This window comes from Aricia agestis, chromosome 5 (genome assembly GCF_905147365.1).
Source record: "Aricia agestis chromosome 5, ilAriAges1.1, whole genome shotgun sequence".
In the NCBI taxonomy this organism is placed as follows: Eukaryota; Metazoa; Arthropoda; class Insecta; order Lepidoptera; family Lycaenidae; genus Aricia; species Aricia agestis.
The window spans coordinates 10,238,913-10,260,499 of NC_056410.1; the positions used below are offsets into that span (position 1 = coordinate 10,238,913).

A 21,587-nucleotide genomic window follows, 5' to 3' on the forward strand; every position below is an offset into this window, starting at 1 on the left:
GGATCCTACATAGGAGACTAATTAGTTCGCTTCTTATTCCACTTGTCCTAATTTAGTGACTAAATCAGTTGTCATTTTGGTCAGACGTCTTCTTAATGCCTCTAGTTCTATCAAAGCAACAAAATATTGGTCTTCCCATTGGCTTACCTGTTGGCTCAATGAAAATAAAAATAAATAAAAGGCGAAAAAGATGGTTGAAAGAATTTTTGCTCCACGTAAAATTATGAATTATGAACTTTCTGAAGTGACTAATTTTTTTAGGATCCTAGCTAGGACTTCCTAAATAGGACTTGAAGTGGAATAAGCGCTTTAGGATGACCGATGAAGTGATCACTGATCAGTGATCTGTCGGCTGTGGAGTGTCACTGTCAGTTTGACGTATGACGTATAATTATTGTGATTTGTGAGTCTGTACTCTGTACGTCGTTACAAAGTCAATTCTGGTGACTGGTATTTTTTTCAAATGTTCTGAAATTTATTGAAGTTGTAAATTGTAAAACGTAAAAACTATTTTCTTTCCAGTAAATAGGTAATTTAGTTTCTTTTATAAAAATATTATATACAATTTCTAAAATAAGTTAATTAAAGTTGAAAGTGGCTAGGACATAATTTAAAGTCTTAAAGTACCTATTTATTTTTATAGCAGAATCTCTCTTCCAATACTTTTTAAAGCTTATTAAAATGAGTTTAGAATCTATAAAATACCATCGTGGAAATCTACAAATACTTAATCAGTTGCTCCTGCCACTAGAGACTCGGTATATTCAATTAAACGGTGTAGAAGATGGCTGGAAGGCTATCAATAAAATGCAAGTGAGTATTTTAATTTTGCTTTCTATTTATAAATTGTTATTTTATATAGAATAAGTAAACTATTTTGCAAAATAAACACTAAAACTATTTAGGTGCGTGGTGCCCCAGCAATTGCTATAGTTGGCTGCTTATCACTTGCTATTGAACTACTGAAAGATGACACAGCTGACAAAAAGATTATGAGGCAAGAGGTTAGTGAGATAATTTTGTTACCGTGAGAGTTATCTTTGTGTTAGAGATAAGAACAATAATTGTAGTACAATTAATGTCATTTATAGTTTATTTGTAATTAATCTATACTCACATATTATATCTTAAGATCATTCCTAATTTATATCTATATTTCTAATATATTATTATATCACTGTTGAAGTACAGATACCTCCTAACTTACTCCTAAGAAAAAAATAACTTTTTAGGTTTTATTTACAGCATTCTCCTATCGCCAATGAAAAAATTTTTTTGAATTGTGATTTAAATAATATCACATATCGTAAAAATGTAATTTATGTATTTGTAAGTTGATTTTTTTTTAAATATTAAATAAGAGGTACTTATTGATACTTTAACCCATCAATCCCCAAGCGGCACCTGGGCGTCGCAAAACAATTTAAAATATGTCTGCGATTCCCACGAACAAGGTATTACCGGCGATATGTATATCTAGCAGATAATTTGCAAAAAAAAATTCTAAATACAGTAACGAAATACTTGTTATATTTTTACCTAACCTAATTTTGTCACAGATTGAAGGTAAACTAAACTATTTGGTATCAGCACGGCCAACAGCTGTGAACATTAAATTAGCAGCAGAGGATTTAACTAGCCTAGCAAATGATTTGTGTGCGGATGAATCAATTTCTCCTAATGAATTTAAGGAAAGGTGATAAGAATAAATAATTACATTATTTTGTCAATTCTCAGATTACATTTAATTCTAATGCCTATAGTCTACAATCTACACTATACAGACTAGCAACTAGAAAGAAATTAAATAACTCGACTAGAAAATTATATTTTATTACTATTATAGGTATTAATAGGGGTATATCCATAGCTGGGCACCGTTAATCAAATAGTTAACTTCGTTAATCGTTAATCTGTTAAAAAAAATGTTAGCTTCGTTAAACGTTAAAGCGTTACATTTCGGACGAATTAACATAAGTTAACGTTAATCGTTAATCTGTTAATATGTATTATGGCCTAGTTGTAACTTATATCATTGCGTTAGCGTACATACAAAACCTGTTGGCTAAAGGTTTTGGAAGTTAAAATGTTAGGGACAAAACAAAATACTTCTAAAATTATTGTATTCTATCTAACTTAATTATACTGCATTCTTCTTTATCAACATGCAAATGATTTATAATAACTGCAATAAACAAATCACTCTCTCTATAAGCACCGGCGCTGAGTAATGAAATGATAACACGAAACAAATCTCTTCACACTCGCACGCGCCTGAAAATGTATTGTTACGTGCTAGGGTTCGAGGATTTGGAGAGAAAGACCTGGTGACTCTCTTGAAGACTTTATTAACACTGCACTAAACACTATGTCACACACTTAGCACTAAGTCCAAAACACTAAGCACTATCACTGTCCTAGGTCGTAGCCAAGTCGCAGGTTTCACTGGTTCACTTACTATTGATCACTTGTTGTCACTCCGAAATCGCCTTGATGATAGCTCGAAACGACCTGAATTGCCGGGCCGTCTACCTGCGGCTTTTTATATGGTGAGACGAATTCCAGAAAGTTCCCGATTCACGTAAACAAGTAAACAGCCGTGGGAACTTTCTAGGAGGCTCGAGCATGTACCACAATAAAACTGTCGTCCTTACGATAAGTGCAATAAGTTGAATTTAATTTAGACCTTATTGACTCAATCATAAGGTCTAAATTAAAACACGTAAACACGCAAACAAACGGTAAACACGTAAACAAACATTGGACCTTTCTATAAGGTTCGAGTATGTACTTGCGCACCTCATGCCATCTAGTATTGAGTAGGGGATTTATGTTGCCTGTGCTCCCTCGGTAAGCTTCGCTGGTTTGTCGCTAGATGGCACCACGTGTCCGTATACCATGTACCGTAACAGTATCTAGTATTGTTTTTGTTTCACTCGCTGCTGCCGTGCCGCGGCGCCGCGTTGCCCGCCCGCCCGGCACTTGTCGTTTCATACTAACTGTCTGAACCTGTTTTCGCGCCGCGCCGCTGTGCCGTGCGGTAAATAGTAGGCATTGGATTAACGATTAACAGACTTCTGCATATTAACGGAAGTTAACGAGTCCGATAATATTTTTAAAAGTAACTTAAAAGTTAATCCGTTAATCGGAATGTTCACTTCGTTAATTAACGGATTAACGAGTTAATGCCCAGCTATGGGTATATCTTCTAAGTAGTCCTAACTATAACTTACTTATTGATTTGGTAATTCAAAACAATGTCATTTTACAATTTTTAACAATATTCATTATATTTCCAGGTTCATCCAAAGTATTGAGGGTATGCTGGCAAAAGATATTGAGGACAACAAGGCTATTGGAAAATTTGGATCTCTTGCCATATTGAAAGGACTGGAGAGTGATGGCTTGGTTAGAATTCTAACACACTGTAATACTGGTTCCCTTGCTACTGCTGGATATGGTACTGCTTTAGGAGTTATAAGAGCATTACATGAATCTAGCAGACTAGGTCTGTTAAATTATTTACATTTTAATACTAATAATAAAATATATATAATTGATTGTACTGGCGGTCCAATTATCAAGGCTTTCTAAGTGAGTATATTGTTAGTAAGGTAAAATGTGCAAGTACAATATAAAGCATATTATGCTATAACTTATTAAAAGATTTATGTTGTATTGGCCTAGGCTAGGTTATACGCTATGAATATTTTGATATCTATTTCAGAACATGTGTACTGCACTGAAACTCGACCATACAATCAAGGTGCTAGACTGACAGCTTATGAGCTAGTACATGAGAAAATTCCAGCTACTTTAATAGTGGACAGTATGGTATCTGCATTAATGCATTCCAGAAAAATTACAGCAGTAGTTGTTGGGGCTGACAGGGTAATTAAAATTTTAATGTGCTTTTTCACTGATATTTAACTGCACAATCGATAGGTGTCCGTGTCATGTATTATCATTTTGCTCTTACCTTTTTTTAATTAAGTATTAAAAAGTAGGGCTTGAAACCGGTTCAACCACAGAAATAAATCAAGATAGAACGGTGACGCGCGTGCGTTGCTAAGGAATCTATCGTGTCAATTTTTGCTTTGCATTTAGTTAGAACAAATAACTTACCCGTGGAAAGACATACCTCCTTTTGACCGATTCACTTTCGTACTTCTGTTTTTACAATTAGACACTGCACAATGAGGCATTTTTGCACAACTGCTCCGCCAAATTACCCAGGTCCTGGTGCCAGGGGGGGCAAATTACCCAGGTTCTTGGCCAGGGGGGGGGCAAATCAGATTTTTCATAAGCTAGGTGTTTATAAAGAATAAAAAATTAATAATTTTTAGTTGTAAAAATATTGTATTGCAAACAAATGGCAAAAATTCGTTCTTAATTTTTATAGATAAAAGTACTAGATAATATACTTAGTAGGGACGTCAACATAATCCAGGGGGGGGGGCAGCCACCCCCCCCCCTTCCCCCCCCCCCCCCCTGCCCCCCCCTGCCCCCCCTCGGTACGCCCATGGATGAGACACTGCGAAATAAAAATGATTGAAAATTATAACCGGTTAATAAAAATACCCATATTTTTAAAAACCCATTCATAAACCGGTTTAGGGGAACGAAACCTTTTTCAAAAAGTTCCGTAGGAAAATTCGTCAAACCGGTTAAAAAAATACCGGTTTCCAAGCCCTGCAAAAAAGACAAGCTAAAAGTAATTTAATTTTGAATTGTAGGTGGCAGCCAATGGTGACACAGCCAACAAAATAGGCACATATCAAATAGCAATTGTTGCTAAGTATCACAGTGTTCCATTCTATGTAGCAGCGCCTCTTACATCTATCGACATGTCTTTGAAATCCGGAGATATGATAAAGATTGAAGAACGCCCAGATAAAGAAATGACGCACATAGGCGAACAGCGAATTGCTGCGCCAGGTCAGTGTAGACCATAGTTAGAATATTATTATAAAGTTTTTATCATTTAAAATACTAATATAAAAATCTTAAAACATTTTTTTCCAGGTATTAGCTGCTGGAATCCTTCGTTTGACGTCACACCTGCATCATTGATTACAGGGATAATTACCGAGAAAGGTGTTTTCGCACCAGAGAAGCTTATTGAAATGGTTCCTACGTAGAATTATGTAAATGCTAGATATGAATAATAATTAGTGACCAAATGCAGGCACATAGTTATATTTTTATATTATTTTGTGTTATCTCCTTTGTAGCAATTCAACCATAAAAATTACCTATGTAGCTTTCATTTAAAATTACAAGTGTAATTTTTCGATTTATACCGTGCTACATAAAGAGTTTACTTCTTTAACATACTTGAAAAACATGAAGGAGTGAGTGTAAAATGGCTATCTTGCAAGTAAAGTCATTCTTTTTTCGGCCACGCCCACGCGCCAAAAGAGCCTTGTTGATTTGTATAAAATTACTGTTCTGTTGACATTGTTTAAGTTTTCTCATTTGGATAAAAATATTTTATTTTCTATTGAATCAAATCAATTTTTAAATCTTAGTAAGGTATTCTGCATAATTTTACTTATCTTATCTTGTAAGTTGTATGAGATATAGATCTTAATCATACATGTCTGGTCTCTGATCATACATAAACCTATTGTGACCATAGTGTGATACTACACTGTTTAATTTAGTATTAGATTGTCTTTATTCAAGGTTGCAGCCATTTTGCAGTAATCTTAAAAATAAAGTATGTTTTCAACACTTGGGGTTTTATTAAGTATTACTTACTTACCATAAACATATTTTTTGCTACTTAAGTATAGAAATAACATTACAAACTACATAAATAATATGTATCTTTTGCGTTTCATAAAAAAAGAACTAACAGGATTTTTGGATACTGGTGTAACTGGGTGTAACTTTGCCGTTAAATTCAAGATCGTCACCGTCAGGCGAATGACACATTGGTGAATTTATAAATGCGGATTGTTCATTATAAGTCTTAACTCTTAAGACGGAATCAGCGCCACTTTTATATAGTCTTAAAATAATGATAAAAAAAATTATAAGATATATAATCTATAAGGTGAGGTGGGGTAAGTCAAACATAGTTTGCTGTTGGACGGCATAAATCGAATTTTCTGACTAAACTGTTTGGCCTATCTTTGAGTTGACAATGACGTACTTACGACAAATACTTATGTTTTTATAAAATAATTAATAAATTCCAGTTGACGTGTTTTAGGCTTGTATAATTTAAAAAAATGTAAGTAGTTAAAACTGCTAGTCTTGCCCCAGGAAATGGGGTAAGACTAACAGTAGCAAAATTTTGTATAAGATAAAGACTTTCTGCACTTTCCAAAACAAAATAATACTTCTTCAAATATTTTCAATAAAATTTTAATTCTATTACCTTGGAATAAGGTTCAGTTTTGGAGTATTTCTTTATTATAACAATTTGGGGTAAGACTAACATACTATCGCAAACAGAGGTTTTAAACCTTTGGGTGTTAATTCGTTTTGCTTTGTTTTATTTAAAACAAATCTTTATACAACGTGTTAATGAAATAACCGAAACTGAAAAAAACCGTTTTATATTTAATGAAACTGATCAACTTTGCTTTCTTTTTTTAAAACAAAAAAAAAATACTTCTCCATATAAAATTAAAAGTTCGATTAGACAATTTGTATGGAGAAGTTAATTTTTTTAAGAGGATTTGGGAAAGTTGTTCAGTTTTACTAACTGAACAAATGCTTTTCTCAATTTCAGTTATTCCGTTAACTCGTTGTAAGTATATAAAAAAAATATATATATTTCCCTTGGTCCAAATATAAACACAACGGCTGAACCGTTGTGTTTATATGGACTTTATCTATCCTTAATTTTATTTCAGCCAATTAAAAAAAAATTGATCGGAGCAAAATATACACTCGAAGTTTTTTTTCATCAAAATTGGTTCAATGGTTTTGGCGTGAATGAGTAACAGACAGACAGACAGACATACTTTCATTAAAATTGTAAAGAAATATATAAATCAAGTGGAAAAAGTGCATGAAAATTGTATATTTATTACTGTGAGACAGACTTTCACATTCACATCGCCACTTTTGTGATCTTTATAATCTATGTACCCAAAATGAAAACAAAACCTTAACTGAATGGTTAATTACATCTGATTTCGGGAAAGACTAACGTACGTTTGTCTTACCCCAAGGAAACTGATAGTCTTACCCCACTTGAATGTATTTAAGTTATGTTTTTGTTTCGTTGAAAATTCAAGTTATTCGTTTGTTTTACTGAAAATCAATCTAATCTTATAAAAGCGAATATTAATATTATGGTACTTAACATCAGAACACTTCAATTTATTCACTTTTTATTGGCAAAATGTACACACATGTAGAGACCCAACAACTTACCGAAAAGTTGAAAACGTCTGAGTAATTTCATTTTGTTATATTGGCAATATGGTTGAGTATCGGCGACATGTTAGAGTTGAGTTGAGACCTTTTTCGACTTAACTGTTTTACCGACATCCTGGCATTGGGAAATATGCTATACATATCGAGATAATTGCAAGTGTTATTCTTGCCCCGGTGATAGTCTTACCCCACCTCACCTTACTAATATTATAATTCTGCAGAGTTTGTTAGTTTGTGTGTTTGTTTAAACGCGCTAATCTCAGGAACTACTGGTCCGATTTGAAAAATTCTTTCAGTTTTAGATAGCCTATTTATCGGGGAAGGCCAAAGGCTATATTTTATTATTCTAATATCTTCTATCGAAGAAATAGAGGAAAATGTGGAAAAAACGGGGGAAATTATATGAAATTGCTTATTATCTTAAGATTCTTAAGAACTACTGGAGCAATTTTTATGTTATTTGGCAAACATGAAGAATAGACCACGTTTAGGGACATAGGCTATTTTTTTGCGGAAAAATGTACGGTCGCATGAAATTCCTAAATTACGCAAGCGAAGCCGCGCGGAACATCTATATAATATAATAAAATCGTAGGAAAGTCAATGCTGTAAGTACATTGAATATTTTTGTACAATAAATAATACTTGGGACGTGATCTACTATACTAACGCGGACGAAGTCGCGGGCAACAGCTAGTAATTAATAAGTAATAATAACATTAAAGCAAAACAGATATTACTGATACGTTATTATTTATTACTAGATGACGCCCGCAACTCCGTTGCGCCAAAACTCGTTTATCGCGCGGGAACCGTACATTTTTCTGGGACAAAAAGTATCCTATGGGCGTTTGTGCACTACACGGAATTTTACCGTCCGGCGTTCCGATTTCTTACATTTTGATATGACAAACGTGAAAGTTATGAACGCCGGACTGTAAAATTCCGTGTAGTGCACAAACGCACTAAGTCCTTGCTCGGGATTCAAAGTATCTCCATGCCAAATTTTAGCAAAATCGGTTTAGCGGTTTGAGCGTAAAGAGGTATCAGACAGACAGACAAACACACTTTCGCATTTATAATATTAAGTATGGATTATTAGGGGAATTATTACACATTTTCAAATATTTTCAAAGGGGTTACAAGTTAATTATTATGATATTATTTTGTGTACCTCATGAGTCATGAGTCATGGTGTGCCTACTGTACCTATTTTTTTGTTTCCCCGCGCTGTAAAATATATTCAAAACTTTATGGCAATACCATGGCAAAACGCATATATATTAAGTCTATGGCAAAACGCTACTGCTAACGCCATCTATGAAGTGTAGTAGGAAATGAAAAAACATGAACTTTGTACAGAGCTGCATTTTTTACAATATTTATTTTAAAGCGTTATTACGATTATATAACTGAATAAAATGTAACTAAATATATTTTTATTTAATTATTTTAAAAACGTAAGTCAAAATTGTCTATGGAATTTCAGTTTCTGAACGAAAAGAGGATGTAACTTTGCTTTTGTTGTCTATGATTTCTTTAATTTCCGCCCGGCATCGTCGAGAGACGCATCGTCATTGTGCAGTGAATTAAACTTTCTTGAAGTCTGTCTGTTGAGTGATTCAAACATCGAATCCGAAATGGCTTTACCACGAGTCTTTATGGACGTAGCCGCTGATGGAAATTCATTGGGAAGGATTGTCATCGAGGTATGTTTTAGGTTTTCCTGAGTTTGACATTCCGGCCGGCGTGATAGCCCCACCACGCTATATTTCGCTTACCATATTCGGTAATGTGGATTTCTAATAAAATCGTATGAAATTCTGTTTATTAAAAGTTTCTTTTGTTTCTTTAGACAATTCCAATATATTTGTTGACCCACACGAACCGGTGAAGGTCAATTCTTATTATAAGACCTTGACAAGTTGTAATGGGTCGGAATTTGCCATTATGGGTGTGATAGATTTACACTGTACCGACATATATTAAATCTCAGATAAGCGATTACTTATGTCATTCCAACTGAAAATGGATAAGTTGGCTGGCTAAGCAAGTTGCAATTAGCTGTTCTTATAAGACTCGCCGAAAACATGAAGGTGTTTTTGCTAATTGATTCTGTAGGTGACTCGTCGTCGCTAAGTGCAATGACATTTTAGGTATAGGTATGTTTTTCAGCCTTAGTTTATAAAACATTCATGTCCAGCTTGGGCAGCAATGTTCATTGTTCATAAATTATTGTATGTTAATACTAAGAGTTGTTGGACTTACAAAATTTGCTGCATATAAGCAATAACTTCATATACATTTTTTTACAATGTCAACTTGGTAATGGTTGTACTTATTGGCACTGAATGTATTTTTGACAAACATTTAAAAATAAAAAATTAAGTAAACTGCAACTCTGATGATACTAGATCCATTAATTAATTACTTATATTGTAACTCAGTAATAATAGTGATGTTTCTATTGTTATAGCTGAAGTCTGACGTGACACCAAAAACATGCGAAAACTTCAGGGCACTCTGCACCGGAGAGAAGGGCTTCGGCTACAAGGGCTCCACCTTCCACCGCGTCATCCCCAACTTCATGTTGCAAGGAGGTGACTTCACAAACCACAATGGTACCGGGGGCAAGTCCATCTATGGCGAAAAGTTCGCCGACGAGAACTTCGTCCTGCGCCACACCGGACCTGGTGTCCTCTCCATGGCTAACGCCGGACCCAACACCAACGGATCACAATTCTTCATCACCACCGTGAAGACCTCCTGGCTAGACGGCAGGCACGTCGTCTTCGGCAATGTCATCGAGGGCATGGATGTTGTAAAGCAGGTGGAATCTATGGGATCCCAGTCTGGCAAGCCATCAAAGAAAGTCGTCATTGCTGACTGTGGTCAGCTGTCTTAAATTAATGAATACTGTAATATTTATGCATAAAAATGATACTTTAAGTTTAATAATATTATAATGTCCTCCTGAGAACCTTCCTACTTTAAAAATTAAAGTATTTTAATACTGAGGGTCATTCCAATGAATTATGTTTACAACATTTTAACTGTTGCAAGTTACGGATTGCATTTATTTCTGTACATTGATTATTCATAATAAAATAACTTATATATAATAAAACACATTTGTCTTTTTATTATTCCATTTTATTGCTCTCAATATAAGCATTCAAGGCTGTAACCTGTACCTATGGCTGCAAATAGTCTATAGACTTGAGTATAATAATTAATATTATGTGAACTTAATTTACCTACTACAGGCAAATACAGCAGGCAAATACATAAAATATGTAAATCAGTTTTCCTCATCCTATAATAAATTCAAACAAAAATGCAAATTATTATTATTATTTCTTCTTAGCAATCAACCGCAAAACTGATGTTTTAATATTTTATTAACACAAACAAAGAACACTTGAAAGACTTGGCTTTTTTAGCTTGAAAACCACAGAAAATGGATCCATTTCTGTGTTGAAAACAGTTTTTTTTTCTCTATCTTTTACTCGCTTAGTTGCCGTGTTGTAGCTTCATCTATCCAAGAATATATGAACTACGCCTAATACTGTTTTATTGACGTAGTCACCATGTAGTTTTCTTGTTATTAGTTACAGTCTCTTTTCTCCCCGCGTCCCTCTTACCCCACCTGACTAGACTACATTTCTAAATTAGTATGGATTTGACAGATTCGCAAGACGTCTCACGTTGACGACATCCGTCAATACAAATTTAGGTCGCGTCGCGTCGCGCCTCGCCTCGTCACGTTGCGGTCTGAACTGACCCTTAGTCGAATTTTGAAAAAGGCGCTAATAAAGAATTAATATGTATATATATATACGCAAGCGAAAAACTTTTGACGAAAAATGCGGAAACGTAGGTGAATGAAATTTTGCACAGTTATAGCTTATATGGTGAAGGAGTGCATCGAGCTAATATTAATGCTTTTATCATATTTTTTTTACAAATAAAACATTACACACACTATATAACGCACACTCAAGAAGATGACATATTTTTGAGTGACAAACCTATACATACGAATTATTCTCTTTTAATTATGGTTGAAGTCTGTTGACAAGTTGACTTGAAAATGGATTATAGTTTTTTATTGAATCTTAGATACTATTTGGATACTAAGACAATGCTTACACGGCCAGTCTGAGAGCAGCTGAGTCCTAGAGGCAAGAGTTGAAAAAAATATGATAAAGTTAATATTTTTTTACAAAATATAGGTGGCAGTCCTAATGTCGTTGAACTTGAGGTCGAATTTCGACCATTGGGCGATCTCTAGTAATAATTCTTTCATACTTTTTAGACCACGGACGTAAAAAAAATACGGACGGATCGCTATTAAGAAATGAGTGAAGCACCCTTAATAAGCCCAGGCGATCATATGTACACATCTTGCACAAACACTCGCACTGTAATAAGCCGATCGTACCGCCATTACGCAATTAGACTGCATCGCGGTGACACGTCTTTGTCATTCATAAATAAAAATAAATATGCCATCTTGTGTTGTAAAATGGTGCAAGAACAATACAACCTTACACAAAAAACATCAAGGAATAATATTTCATAGGTAAGATAACATATTTTTAAAGTATTTTGATAAAATAATGTAAATATTAATTCAACCTCAACAGGTCAGTAATGTCCATAACAAAGTGGGGAAATTTTCCCCAAACCGGGGAAAATTTTAAATTATTTTTAAATAATCAAATAATTAATTTTATTGTCTTTTATTAGTGTCATGTTAAGTATTTAGCATACTATTGACCAGTAATTAGGCAGGAATACAATAATAGGGGTGTAGACAGTAAACGAAATCTAATACAAATTATTGTTTTATTGAGAGTTTGTATTATAGAATTACCGAAAATGGACATATTTTACTTAATAACTTAATAATATTTTTTATATTTAATAAGTGTTTTTTTTTAAATTGAAATAAGAGTGTATTTATTTTTTATAGGTACATATTTTTAGGTGTAACAAAATACTTATGTACTATCAGAGAAGTTGATTCCTATGCAAATCAGGGACCTAAGTAGTTTGGTTGCGTTACGTCAAACCCAGCCGACAGATCACAATTAACATTGAATTGACATAAGTATTCGACCAAATAACGTTGGTCTGTCAATTGCATAGGAATCAACTTCCTTGATGGTACATTTGTAAAATAAATATATTTCCTAAAAATAGTCTACACCCCTATTAATTTCTTAATTTACAAAAGTGGATATAATTGTTGTTTGACGACCTCTGTGGCTCAGTGGGTGGGCTGTCGGTAGCTCAAGCCGGGGGTCGCGGGTTCGAATCCTGCCGACGGAACAAAAAGTTTTCAAAGTTCCTGGGTCATGGGTGTGTATTAAATATGTGTATCAGATAATAAAAATCTTAAATATATGTATAGTATAACAGTATTAAATATATTTCCGTTGTCTGGTACCCGTAACACAAGTCCTTCAGGTACTTAGCACGGGGTCAGACTGACGTGGTGTGAAGCGTCCATAGATAAAATTGTTGTCTTAGATTTCCTTCAGTAGTAGGGGAGGGAAGGTGCTATTGGTGTAGTCACCCGAGCGTCATTGAGACCTAGTAGGAATGAAAATATTGAATGGACCTCTAGACCAGGAATAAATTTAACACCATGTTAGGTGATTTGATTTGACGTTAGCGCATGGTAGAACTCTCGATAGCTCTAACAGGCCGTTAACTGATTTAACAAGCCATTATTTATTTAACATTACTTGATTGTTTGATGAAACGGGTTACGGGACTTAAGTATCTTATATCTTTTCGTATACAGGTTTCTTATATAGGTTTCGGGGGCGATAAATCTGTCTAGCTAGGAATTATTTTTAGAAAATGTCATTTTATTCGTGTTTTATCGAATACCGAGCAAAGCTCGGTCAAATAGCTAGTAATAATTTTATTATTGTAAATGTTTGTACATAATCATTATTACTAATAATGTTATGTAAATAATATACTTCTCTGTACGTAATATGTGTTTTTTTTTCTATCTATAGTGTCATAAAAAAATTATTTTCATTATGACATCTTTTACAACCGCTTAACCGCTTATTATTTCTGAAGCGAAAAAAAAACATAAAAATATATTTAAGTATAAAAAATACATTTAACTTGTCTGAGTTTACAAAATTTAAAAAATAGGGAAATTTATGATTTATATGGCAACCCTCATATCACGCACACGTCCTACACGGGCGGCCATAACTAGGCTTCACTCGTGATTAGAGAAGGTTACGTCCGTACTTTTTTTACGTCCGTGTTTTAGACCATATTTTTATTAAGAACATTGTATTTACCTTGGAAGTCGGTTTAAATTTTTTGTTAAAAAATAAGTAATCATTCTCTTGTTAGTTATCTACAACCACTACAAATGTTAACTATATGACGACGACTATTGTTGATGACCTCTGTGGCTCAATTGGTTGAGTTTGTGGCAGCTCAAGCCGTGGATCGCGGGTTCGAATCCCGCCGACGGAACAAAAAGTTTTCAATGTGGGTCTGGATGTGTATTAAATATGTGTAAGATATAATAAAAATCTTAAAAATATTATATGACGTATGGTATAAAAGTATCAAATATATTTCCGTTGTCTGGTACCTGTAACACAAGTCCTTCAGGTACTTAGCACGGGGCCAGACTGACGTGGTGTGAAACGTCCATAGATATTATTATTATTAAATTCACATTATGTTACTTGTAAGCGGAATTGTGGTAAATGCTTGCAGTTATCTAAGCGATGCTGCAATTTCCAAACTTTTATGGATCATCACCCTCTATGGACCCTCATGGATCCTATCATCAGATCAGTACTTTTGTAAACATGGTACCTAATTCGAGCTAAACCCTATACAACACAAAAAGAATTTTGAAAATCGGACCATAAACGGCTGAGTAATCGTTGAACATACAAAAAAAAGATACATACAGCCTGAACGTATTACCTCCTCCTTTTTGGAAGTCGGTCAAAACTAAATACGACTTGATATAAACTCAATGTCACATATATCCAAAAAATAATAGCTATTCAAAGTTGACTCAAGAGTCCGTATTTTGGAACCTTATTGTTGCCTAGGAACATGGTTCCAAAATACGAACCACGTAAGCAAAAAGTAATAATATAAAACTAAAATTAAATATATATAGAGGTAGAATGTGTTCGACGTACATCTCTATGTAGAGGGTCGAGATAAAAACCGTTGATTAAGAAAATCCTAAACTTCTAATCTCACAATAGCAGGCCTGTCCCACTCGCGAGAATAGGTATCGGACTGTAAGTACCACCCGCGGGTGGCCAATCAGTAGGGACTCACAAGCGAGCGGTGACGCACGCCCAAGATTTTTCGTCGCGTATCTACTGTTTACTGATCATAGAGGAATTTTATTCATGATACTGACTTAACCGCTGTGACAAAATCGTTATAAATCTTATAAAAATGAACAATTAAGAAAGGCCAATGAAATATGTATTTCAATAAGGTATTTAAATACAAAAAGTAGATAAAAACTATACAAACATAGCAAATAAACCAATTTCATACAAAGAAACGCACAAACTACACAGAAATAAACACAAGTTACTATGTTTAAATTGTAAAAGTTTCCTGCACTATAATCGAATATATAAAACTACTATAAAATATAGGTTGGGTTACTAAAATTTTATATTACCATAAAAAGGTTTGCTATTCATACCAATAGTAATTAAAAAAGAATATGTATTGTTTTCTAAAAGGCGAAAACCTTGATTTTGTCAGAAAAGGTAGGTACGAGTTATGCGATAGACAGAGAGCGGACATGTAGGTGAATATAATTGTAGGCACCTAGCACTGCGTGGTCGGAATTTGAACTTAATAGTATCGTAGCATGAGTCGTTATTTCTTTAAACGGGTTTCGCAAGTGAGACTTCTGTTGGTACTACTAATATATATTCTGTGACAATAGTAAAAATAAAGTTGGTAAAAATTAAAAAAGTGTCCATATAAGCGTCCATAAATATGAGCGAGCGAACTAGGATTGAATGCCTCCCCTCTCACCCCGCAACTCTCTCCGCTCCACGTTTAGGCGGCAAGTGAGCGAGAGAGCTGAATGTAAACACTCACTCGCGCTCGCGCTGCCCGTCCTTTGACTTCCGCCCGAAAAACCGACACTCGAGGGAGCGCCGGGCAATGGCAGCGGCATGAGCAGAGGCAGCGCGAGTCACCTATTTACATATTCACGCTGCCCACTTCCCTCCCCACTTCCCTGTCCAACAGGGCTGAGTGTAAATGTCGTATAGCGACCGATCGCTCTTGTAGAAGGTGGCAGCTGCTGCCCGTACCTCGCTACGCCCATGGTAGGTACATACCTAATCTAGACTCTAGTTAACTATCTGTACAAAAAAAAAGCTTAAAAGCAATAAGTAAAAGCTTTACATAAGTTTTTATATGGGTTTTAAGTTTTAATAGTTTTCCTAATAATACCCAAGTCCATTGATTTTTTCATTGAGTGTTATGCGTAGTGAGAAGTGGGAAGCTTATTTAGGAATAAGTACATTTAGATTTTATATTTATGTATTATATATTTATGAATACACTTGATTTGGCGATATGGGATACTCGTATCCTTTTTCCATTTAAAGGTACCTACTAGAAGCTATCGGCAAAGAGAGTAGGTAGTCTTTATTACGCAGCAAGTAAAGAAACTTGGTCGAACTGCATTAACTTAGTTTACAGTCTAGGCTCGGTGTTCTTATATTAAGTAATTGTGCTAGTTTGAAAGACCGAGCTTAGAACCCGCTGGATCATAAAGTTACTGATATGATTAGGATAATAATGTTCACGGCGACGCTGTAGAGTAGTTTCTGAGAGCCGGAGTCGTAGTTACACAGGGATGTGGTGCAGCATGAGGTGCACGCGTAGAGCTTGGTCCGCTCGCCGATGACGATGCAGCCCGGGTCGCAGTTCTTGGTACAGTTCCGCTCCAGTGCCCACATCTTCAGCGCAGTCGTCGAATTCTCATTGGATGTTGTGTAGGAGAACCGTTTGACCTGCAGAAGAAAAATAAAAATTGTTACTAAGTGCGTATAATTTGTAGAAGAAAGTTACTCAGCTAGGTAGGTACATAAGTCGTAACTATAAGTATCTTTATAGGTACCCTATAAGTATTATTTACCTAAAAAAGATATTATTGTACTTAATAACAATTAAACTCGGTTCAAGGGTCTAAACGTGAACAGGTAAGTCAGTCAGAAAACTTAAAAACAGATTTCGCATTTATGATATTAGCAAGTTATGTATTTACATAACTGCCTCTATAAACACGTCATGTCTAAGGGTGGGTTGCACCAACTTACTTTAACTGTAACTTTAACTATAACTTTAACTACAATGCAAAATGTCAAATCTTTCGTTAAAGTCAATAACGGACGCCATATTTAACGATAACCTTGAGCTCGACAAGGCTTTAAATGAACGTGGCGAAAAAAGGTTTTCATCTTAAATAAATTCTTTACTTCAGTGCTCTCAGTCAGATAGTTAGGAAGCTATAACGATTTTATTATGAAATATAGGTCAGATTTAGTATGAAGCCAGAGAATTTTTTTTTTTCAAAAGTTGAGAAAAAAAATTTGAAACCCAATTTGTCACTAAAATGTGCTATAAATCATGAGTTATTTTTTTTCTCCAACTTTTGAAAAAAAATTCTCTTTATTTTTATACACGTTTTTTTTTCTTAAACTTTGGTTTTTCTATGTTCAATGCCACGAAATTTATAACATATTGCCTTTGTAAGCGTAGTCCACAAGTTTAGCTATCAAATGAGACCTTTTTTATCTTCATAGGATATTTACATGAGATCTAAGTGTGAAAGCCCGAGAAAAACTAAAATGGCTGCCATTTTACAACCGTGAGAGAGAGAGAAAAAATTTGAGAGCCAATTTGTCGATAAAAATATGTACCTTAGATCATGACATTAAAGGATCGGACACCGGTGTCGGGACACATTGTATATAGCAGTAGGCCTACTATGAAACTGTTTTGAGACTCAAACAATCGAACGAGAATGCCGCGTCCTGCTCTAACAACGTCGTTTCACGTTTGTTTGAGTAGGACGCGGCATTCTCGGTCGATTGTTTGACCCTCAAAAAGGTTTCGTGGTACGGATCCTGTGTCGTAGCTCGTACCTAAATAAGGCTTTAGACAGCTTTTTAACCGACTTCAAAAAGGAGGTTATTGCAACACACGTAACGTTATGCATCTTCATGTGGTTTGTGAATTGTGTAGCAACAGGGTTTCTTAAGATTTCCGGCATTTCTCACGTGAGCGGGCCCTTACGTTATTGTTCGATCGAGCAAAACCGTATGTGAGTACCAACTTAGCATTAGACTAACGGCCTTTCCCAATATTCAATCTATCTCTGGTTTGACATACAACCGATCGCAGCTAACATTGAATTGACATAAAATATATGTCTCTAATGTCTAATGTGAGCTATTTCTATCTCTATATAGTAGGGCAAAACCAGAGATAGATCAAATATTGGGAAAGGCCGTTAGTCTAATGCTAAGTTGGTACTCACACACGGTTTTGCTCGATCGAACAATCACGTAGAGTAAAAACCACAGCTCGGGCTTTCGTCCACACGTTCAGCATTGCTCAATAGTTTTACTCCAAATCGAAGGAAATTAGATAATATATTTAATTCCATCGAGCCGGCTCGATGCGAGACTGCGAGCTGTGAGTTTTGCGGTCCACACTGTGGTTTTTGCTCGATTTGGAGTAAATCTATCGAGTAAAACCGTATGTGAGTACTTAGTATAATAGTTTTTTTAAAATGTTGTCTTGTTACCATGCAAAACCTCCTCTCGTTGTTGCACTTGTGTATGAGCGCGGAGTTGTTGTGGCGGATGTCCGCGCACATGTCCTCTGGGTACTCTGCCAGACATTTGTAGCACCACAGCTCGTTGTTGGGCCGCGCCGCCGCCGACGTCACGTGCACGCTGTCGCGCAGCAGGTCGCACACCCCTGGAAAATTACAATGGAATGGTTGAATAACTCTGGCTGGAAAATGGTGATAGAATAGACAAAACTTAGGAAGTATAATAAAATGTTAGAGGTTGCACCTCTAACTTTTTGAAAGTTTGATAACGTCGTTCGAACTATCATAGTATCAAGGAGTTCCCAATGCAACTATTTAAAATAGAGGTCTTGCACTTGCAAAAGTAATTTTGGTGGGTAATTAAGGAAACTGTATAATTACTGTATCTTATATCTTTAAACGAGCAATTCTTGTATATATAATTTATAATTGGAATCTCGGAATCGGCTCCAACGATTTTCATGAAATTTAGTATATAGGGGGTTTCGGGGGTGATAAATTGATCTAGCTAGGAATCATTTTTAGAAAATGTCATTTTCATCGAATACCGAGCAAAGCTCGGTCAAATAGCTAGTTTTACCTTAAATAAGTACAATATTATATTGTATATTTACTGAAAATTATAATAATAGATATTATTAGACATATCAGCTACTCACTATGTAAAGATTCGTTATACCTACATCAACTTAAGGTGACTGAACCAGCAAAGTTACTGAACTTTGCTTATAGAAGTTATCTACCAATGTCCATTATTTAGGTATAAATAATGTTTTTTTGGATTCCGTACCCAAAGGGTAATAACCCTCCTGGCAGTCGGGTAAAAACGGGACCATATTACTAAGACTTCGTTGTCTGTCCGTCTGTATGTCTCCAGGCTGTAACTCAAGAACTCTCTAGCTAGAGCTAGAGAGTTGAAATTTTCACAGATTGTGTATATCTGTTGCCTCTATAACAAAAATACTAAAAACAAAATAAAATTAATATTTAAGGGGGGCTCCCATACAACAAACGTGATTTTTTTGGCCTTGTTTGCTCTATATCAATAATGGCAACAGGTAGGTACTTGAATTTTTCACACAATCCTTAGTTTTATGTGTACTTTAATATTTAATAATAATATTCATATTAAATAATAAAAAAATTAAGAGGGGCTCCCATACAAAAAACACAAATTTTGGCCTAATTTTGCTCTATAATGGTACGGAGCCCTTCGTGTGCGAGTCCGACTCGCACTTGGCCGATTATATTCTTTACGTAACTTACCAATTTCACCATAGCTAAGGCCGTTGAGGGAAAATCTATCGTTTATTCAAAAACGAGGCTTTGGAAATCAATAGGCATTAATAAAATAACAGTCTCTGTTAGTTTCAGCTATTAAAGGCTTGAATTGAGTTACCTTAGGAGGTAACTCGTTCGCTCTAATTATCAAGGTACTTACCAATTTCACCATAGCTAAGGCCGTTGAGGGAAAATCTATCGTTTATTCAAAAACGAGGCTTTAGAAATCAATAGGCATTAATAAAATAACAGTCTCTGTTAGTTTCAGCTATTAAAGGCTTGAATTGAGTTACCTTAAGAGGTAACTCGTTCGCTCTAATTATCAAGGTACTAGCTGTAAATAAGTTTAGAATTGTGTAAAAATTTAAAACCTACAAGATATGAGTATCTTCAAGTTTATTTAATTTTGAGCTAATTATAATATGTTTAATTTCTATTATATATTTTATTTTCACTCGGTAAAGCTCTATTAGGTAAAGGACAGAGGTTGTGAGTATAGGTTATGACTTATGACTTCTGTACGAGGCTTTTATATTATTGTCTTGTCTTAAAATCAAATTAACAATTAGTTAGGTACTTTAGCGATGCTGATATATAAGAAATGTCATAGAAATGGTGTGATTATTAGATAATATGTGACGCTTCACAATTTTTATACGAAAACAAAACAATGTTGTGGTCTGTGGAAAATTTACAGAACCAGAAACAATGCATAGACACAAATTTGACACTTCACATCGAAACAAAGCACACAAAACTGAACTCTATTTCCACCGTTCACAATCAAGGCAATAATTATCACTTGCGTGTCGTTAATTTACACGATAACGAGCTGAAATTATCACTTTTGGAGGTCTGAAATGTTTTTATTTACGTACCTGGCCTGATAAACGTTAGCGCGAGCAGTACGAGGCGCATGGTGTCGGGGGCTCGCAGGGCGCATGATCCAGCCAGCCTCCGTATCGATTTCATCTCCCGACCTGTTGCTGGTCTCTCCCTCCTCCCCCCACCAAGGTCTCCGGCCACTTTGATCGGGGAAAACAATCTCAACTTTCCGAATTCTTAAGGAAATTAAAACTTTTAGCTTTGCCGCCGGAGCTTCGCCTTAAACAGCGCTTATTAGATATCGTTGGAAATTTAATTTGCGATTTCATTTGATTTTATTATTATTTCGAGAGATTATTGGTTTATGATGGCGAACGGGTTTATTTCTGGATCCTATAATAAAAACTTATTCAAGTAGGTATGTTTTCCAAAAAAAAGGTAGGTAGGTACCTATAGTTATAATAATATTAATTCTGATGATAGAAAATATGTTGTAAGTGGTCTTTAATTTTTATAATCGATATAATAAGTAGAATACTTGATTTAAATGTTAGCTGTACACTACATTCTGGTTTTCAAATCAGAATATCCCATATCAATCGATATAATCGGATGATCAGTTTCGCAGCATGTCGGTCACGAACAAAGAAACTGATACGGATTTTCATAAATTAATTTACAATAAAGGGATGAATATTTATAATATTATGACTGTGTTAAGCTGGTGTGTGGATTTCATATGTAAATATTCATTCGACTGTAACAATTTAATAATAACTTTATAATTATTTTGTATTAAAAGTAGATTATTATGAAGGCACATAATAAATAATAATTTGGTAACTAGCTTTAAAAGATAACTCAAGCCTGCCTAGTATCTAAGTAGATCTAGGTAACGAAAACAGTGAGATTAAAATTCTACCTTCTGTAGCCACGAGACATGAAAGTTAATTCAAATTCAATTCAAATTCAAAACTAAAAAACCTAACTGTTTAAGCCTTAAGAGGATACACCAGGGGTGAGACAAATTGAAAATAGGTATTTGAAAATGTATTGCTGTCTCACCAATCTCAAGTCTCCCACCGCAGAGCGCGATAGAGACAACACGACAAAAGTTCTAATAAAAGAACAGAAAATCTTCGATTCATTGTCCGCTGATTCCTTCTCCAAAACTTAACCGATTTAA

General features: G+C 35.0%; 3 protein-coding genes across 4 annotated transcripts; 2 read left to right on the forward strand and 1 right to left on the reverse strand.

Moving 5' to 3' along the window:
• The first annotated feature begins 450 nt into the window (after positions 1-450).
• Positions 451-20,216, forward strand: LOC121726909 (methylthioribose-1-phosphate isomerase). Of its 2 annotated transcripts, XM_042114554.1 has the most exons (10): positions 451-529; positions 644-813; positions 906-1,004; positions 1,560-1,696; positions 3,300-3,508; positions 3,728-3,891; positions 4,737-4,938; positions 5,026-5,174; positions 9,846-9,853; positions 20,205-20,216. In XM_042114554.1, the coding sequence occupies exons 2-8, from the start codon at positions 682-684 to the stop codon at positions 5,139-5,141; spliced, it is 1,059 nt and encodes a 352-aa protein (XP_041970488.1). In that variant the 5' UTR covers positions 451-529; positions 644-681; the 3' UTR covers positions 5,142-5,174; positions 9,846-9,853; positions 20,205-20,216. The 2 variants fall into 2 exon arrangements, with proteins under 2 accessions (XP_041970488.1, XP_041970486.1); XM_042114552.1 differs by lacking the exons at positions 9,846-9,853; positions 20,205-20,216 and having other exon boundaries at positions 5,026-5,209.
• LOC121726911 (peptidyl-prolyl cis-trans isomerase-like) lies at positions 8,924-10,527 on the forward strand. Its single transcript, XM_042114556.1, has 2 exons — positions 8,924-9,107; positions 9,875-10,527. The coding sequence occupies exons 1-2, from the start codon at positions 9,039-9,041 to the stop codon at positions 10,301-10,303; spliced, it is 498 nt and encodes a 165-aa protein (XP_041970490.1). The 5' UTR covers positions 8,924-9,038; the 3' UTR covers positions 10,304-10,527.
• Positions 16,024-20,660, reverse strand: LOC121726910. Its single transcript, XM_042114555.1, has 3 exons — positions 20,455-20,660; positions 18,266-18,441; positions 16,024-16,466 (listed from the first exon to the last, which is right to left on the reverse strand). Exons 1-3 carry the CDS (start codon positions 20,546-20,548, stop codon positions 16,221-16,223), a joined length of 516 nt encoding a protein of 171 aa, XP_041970489.1. The 5' UTR covers positions 20,549-20,660; the 3' UTR covers positions 16,024-16,220.
• Between the last annotated feature and the right edge of the window lie 927 nt (positions 20,661-21,587).

Coding starts and splice junctions, on each gene's coding strand:
- LOC121726909 (XM_042114554.1), top strand. CDS start 682: ATGAGTTTAGAATCTATAAAATACCATCGTGGAAATCTACAAATACTT. Junction 3,509..3,727: donor ACATGAATCTAGCAGACTAG/GTCTGTTAAATT, acceptor TATCTATTTCAG/AACATGTGTACTGCACTGAA. Junction 4,939..5,025: donor ACAGCGAATTGCTGCGCCAG/GTCAGTGTAGAC, acceptor ATTTTTTTCCAG/GTATTAGCTGCTGGAATCCT.
- LOC121726911 (XM_042114556.1), top strand. CDS start 9,039: ATGGCTTTACCACGAGTCTTTATGGACGTAGCCGCTGATGGAAATTCA. Junction 9,108..9,874: donor TGGGAAGGATTGTCATCGAG/GTATGTTTTAGG, acceptor CTATTGTTATAG/CTGAAGTCTGACGTGACACC.
- LOC121726910 (XM_042114555.1), bottom strand. CDS start 20,548: ATGAAATCGATACGGAGGCTGGCTGGATCATGCGCCCTGCGAGCCCCC. Junction 18,442..20,454: donor GCTAACGTTTATCAGGCCAG/GTACGTAAATAA, acceptor GTAATTTTCCAG/GGGTGTGCGACCTGCTGCGC. Junction 16,467..18,265: donor ACGAGAGGAGGTTTTGCATG/GTAACAAGACAA, acceptor TTTCTTCTGCAG/GTCAAACGGTTCTCCTACAC.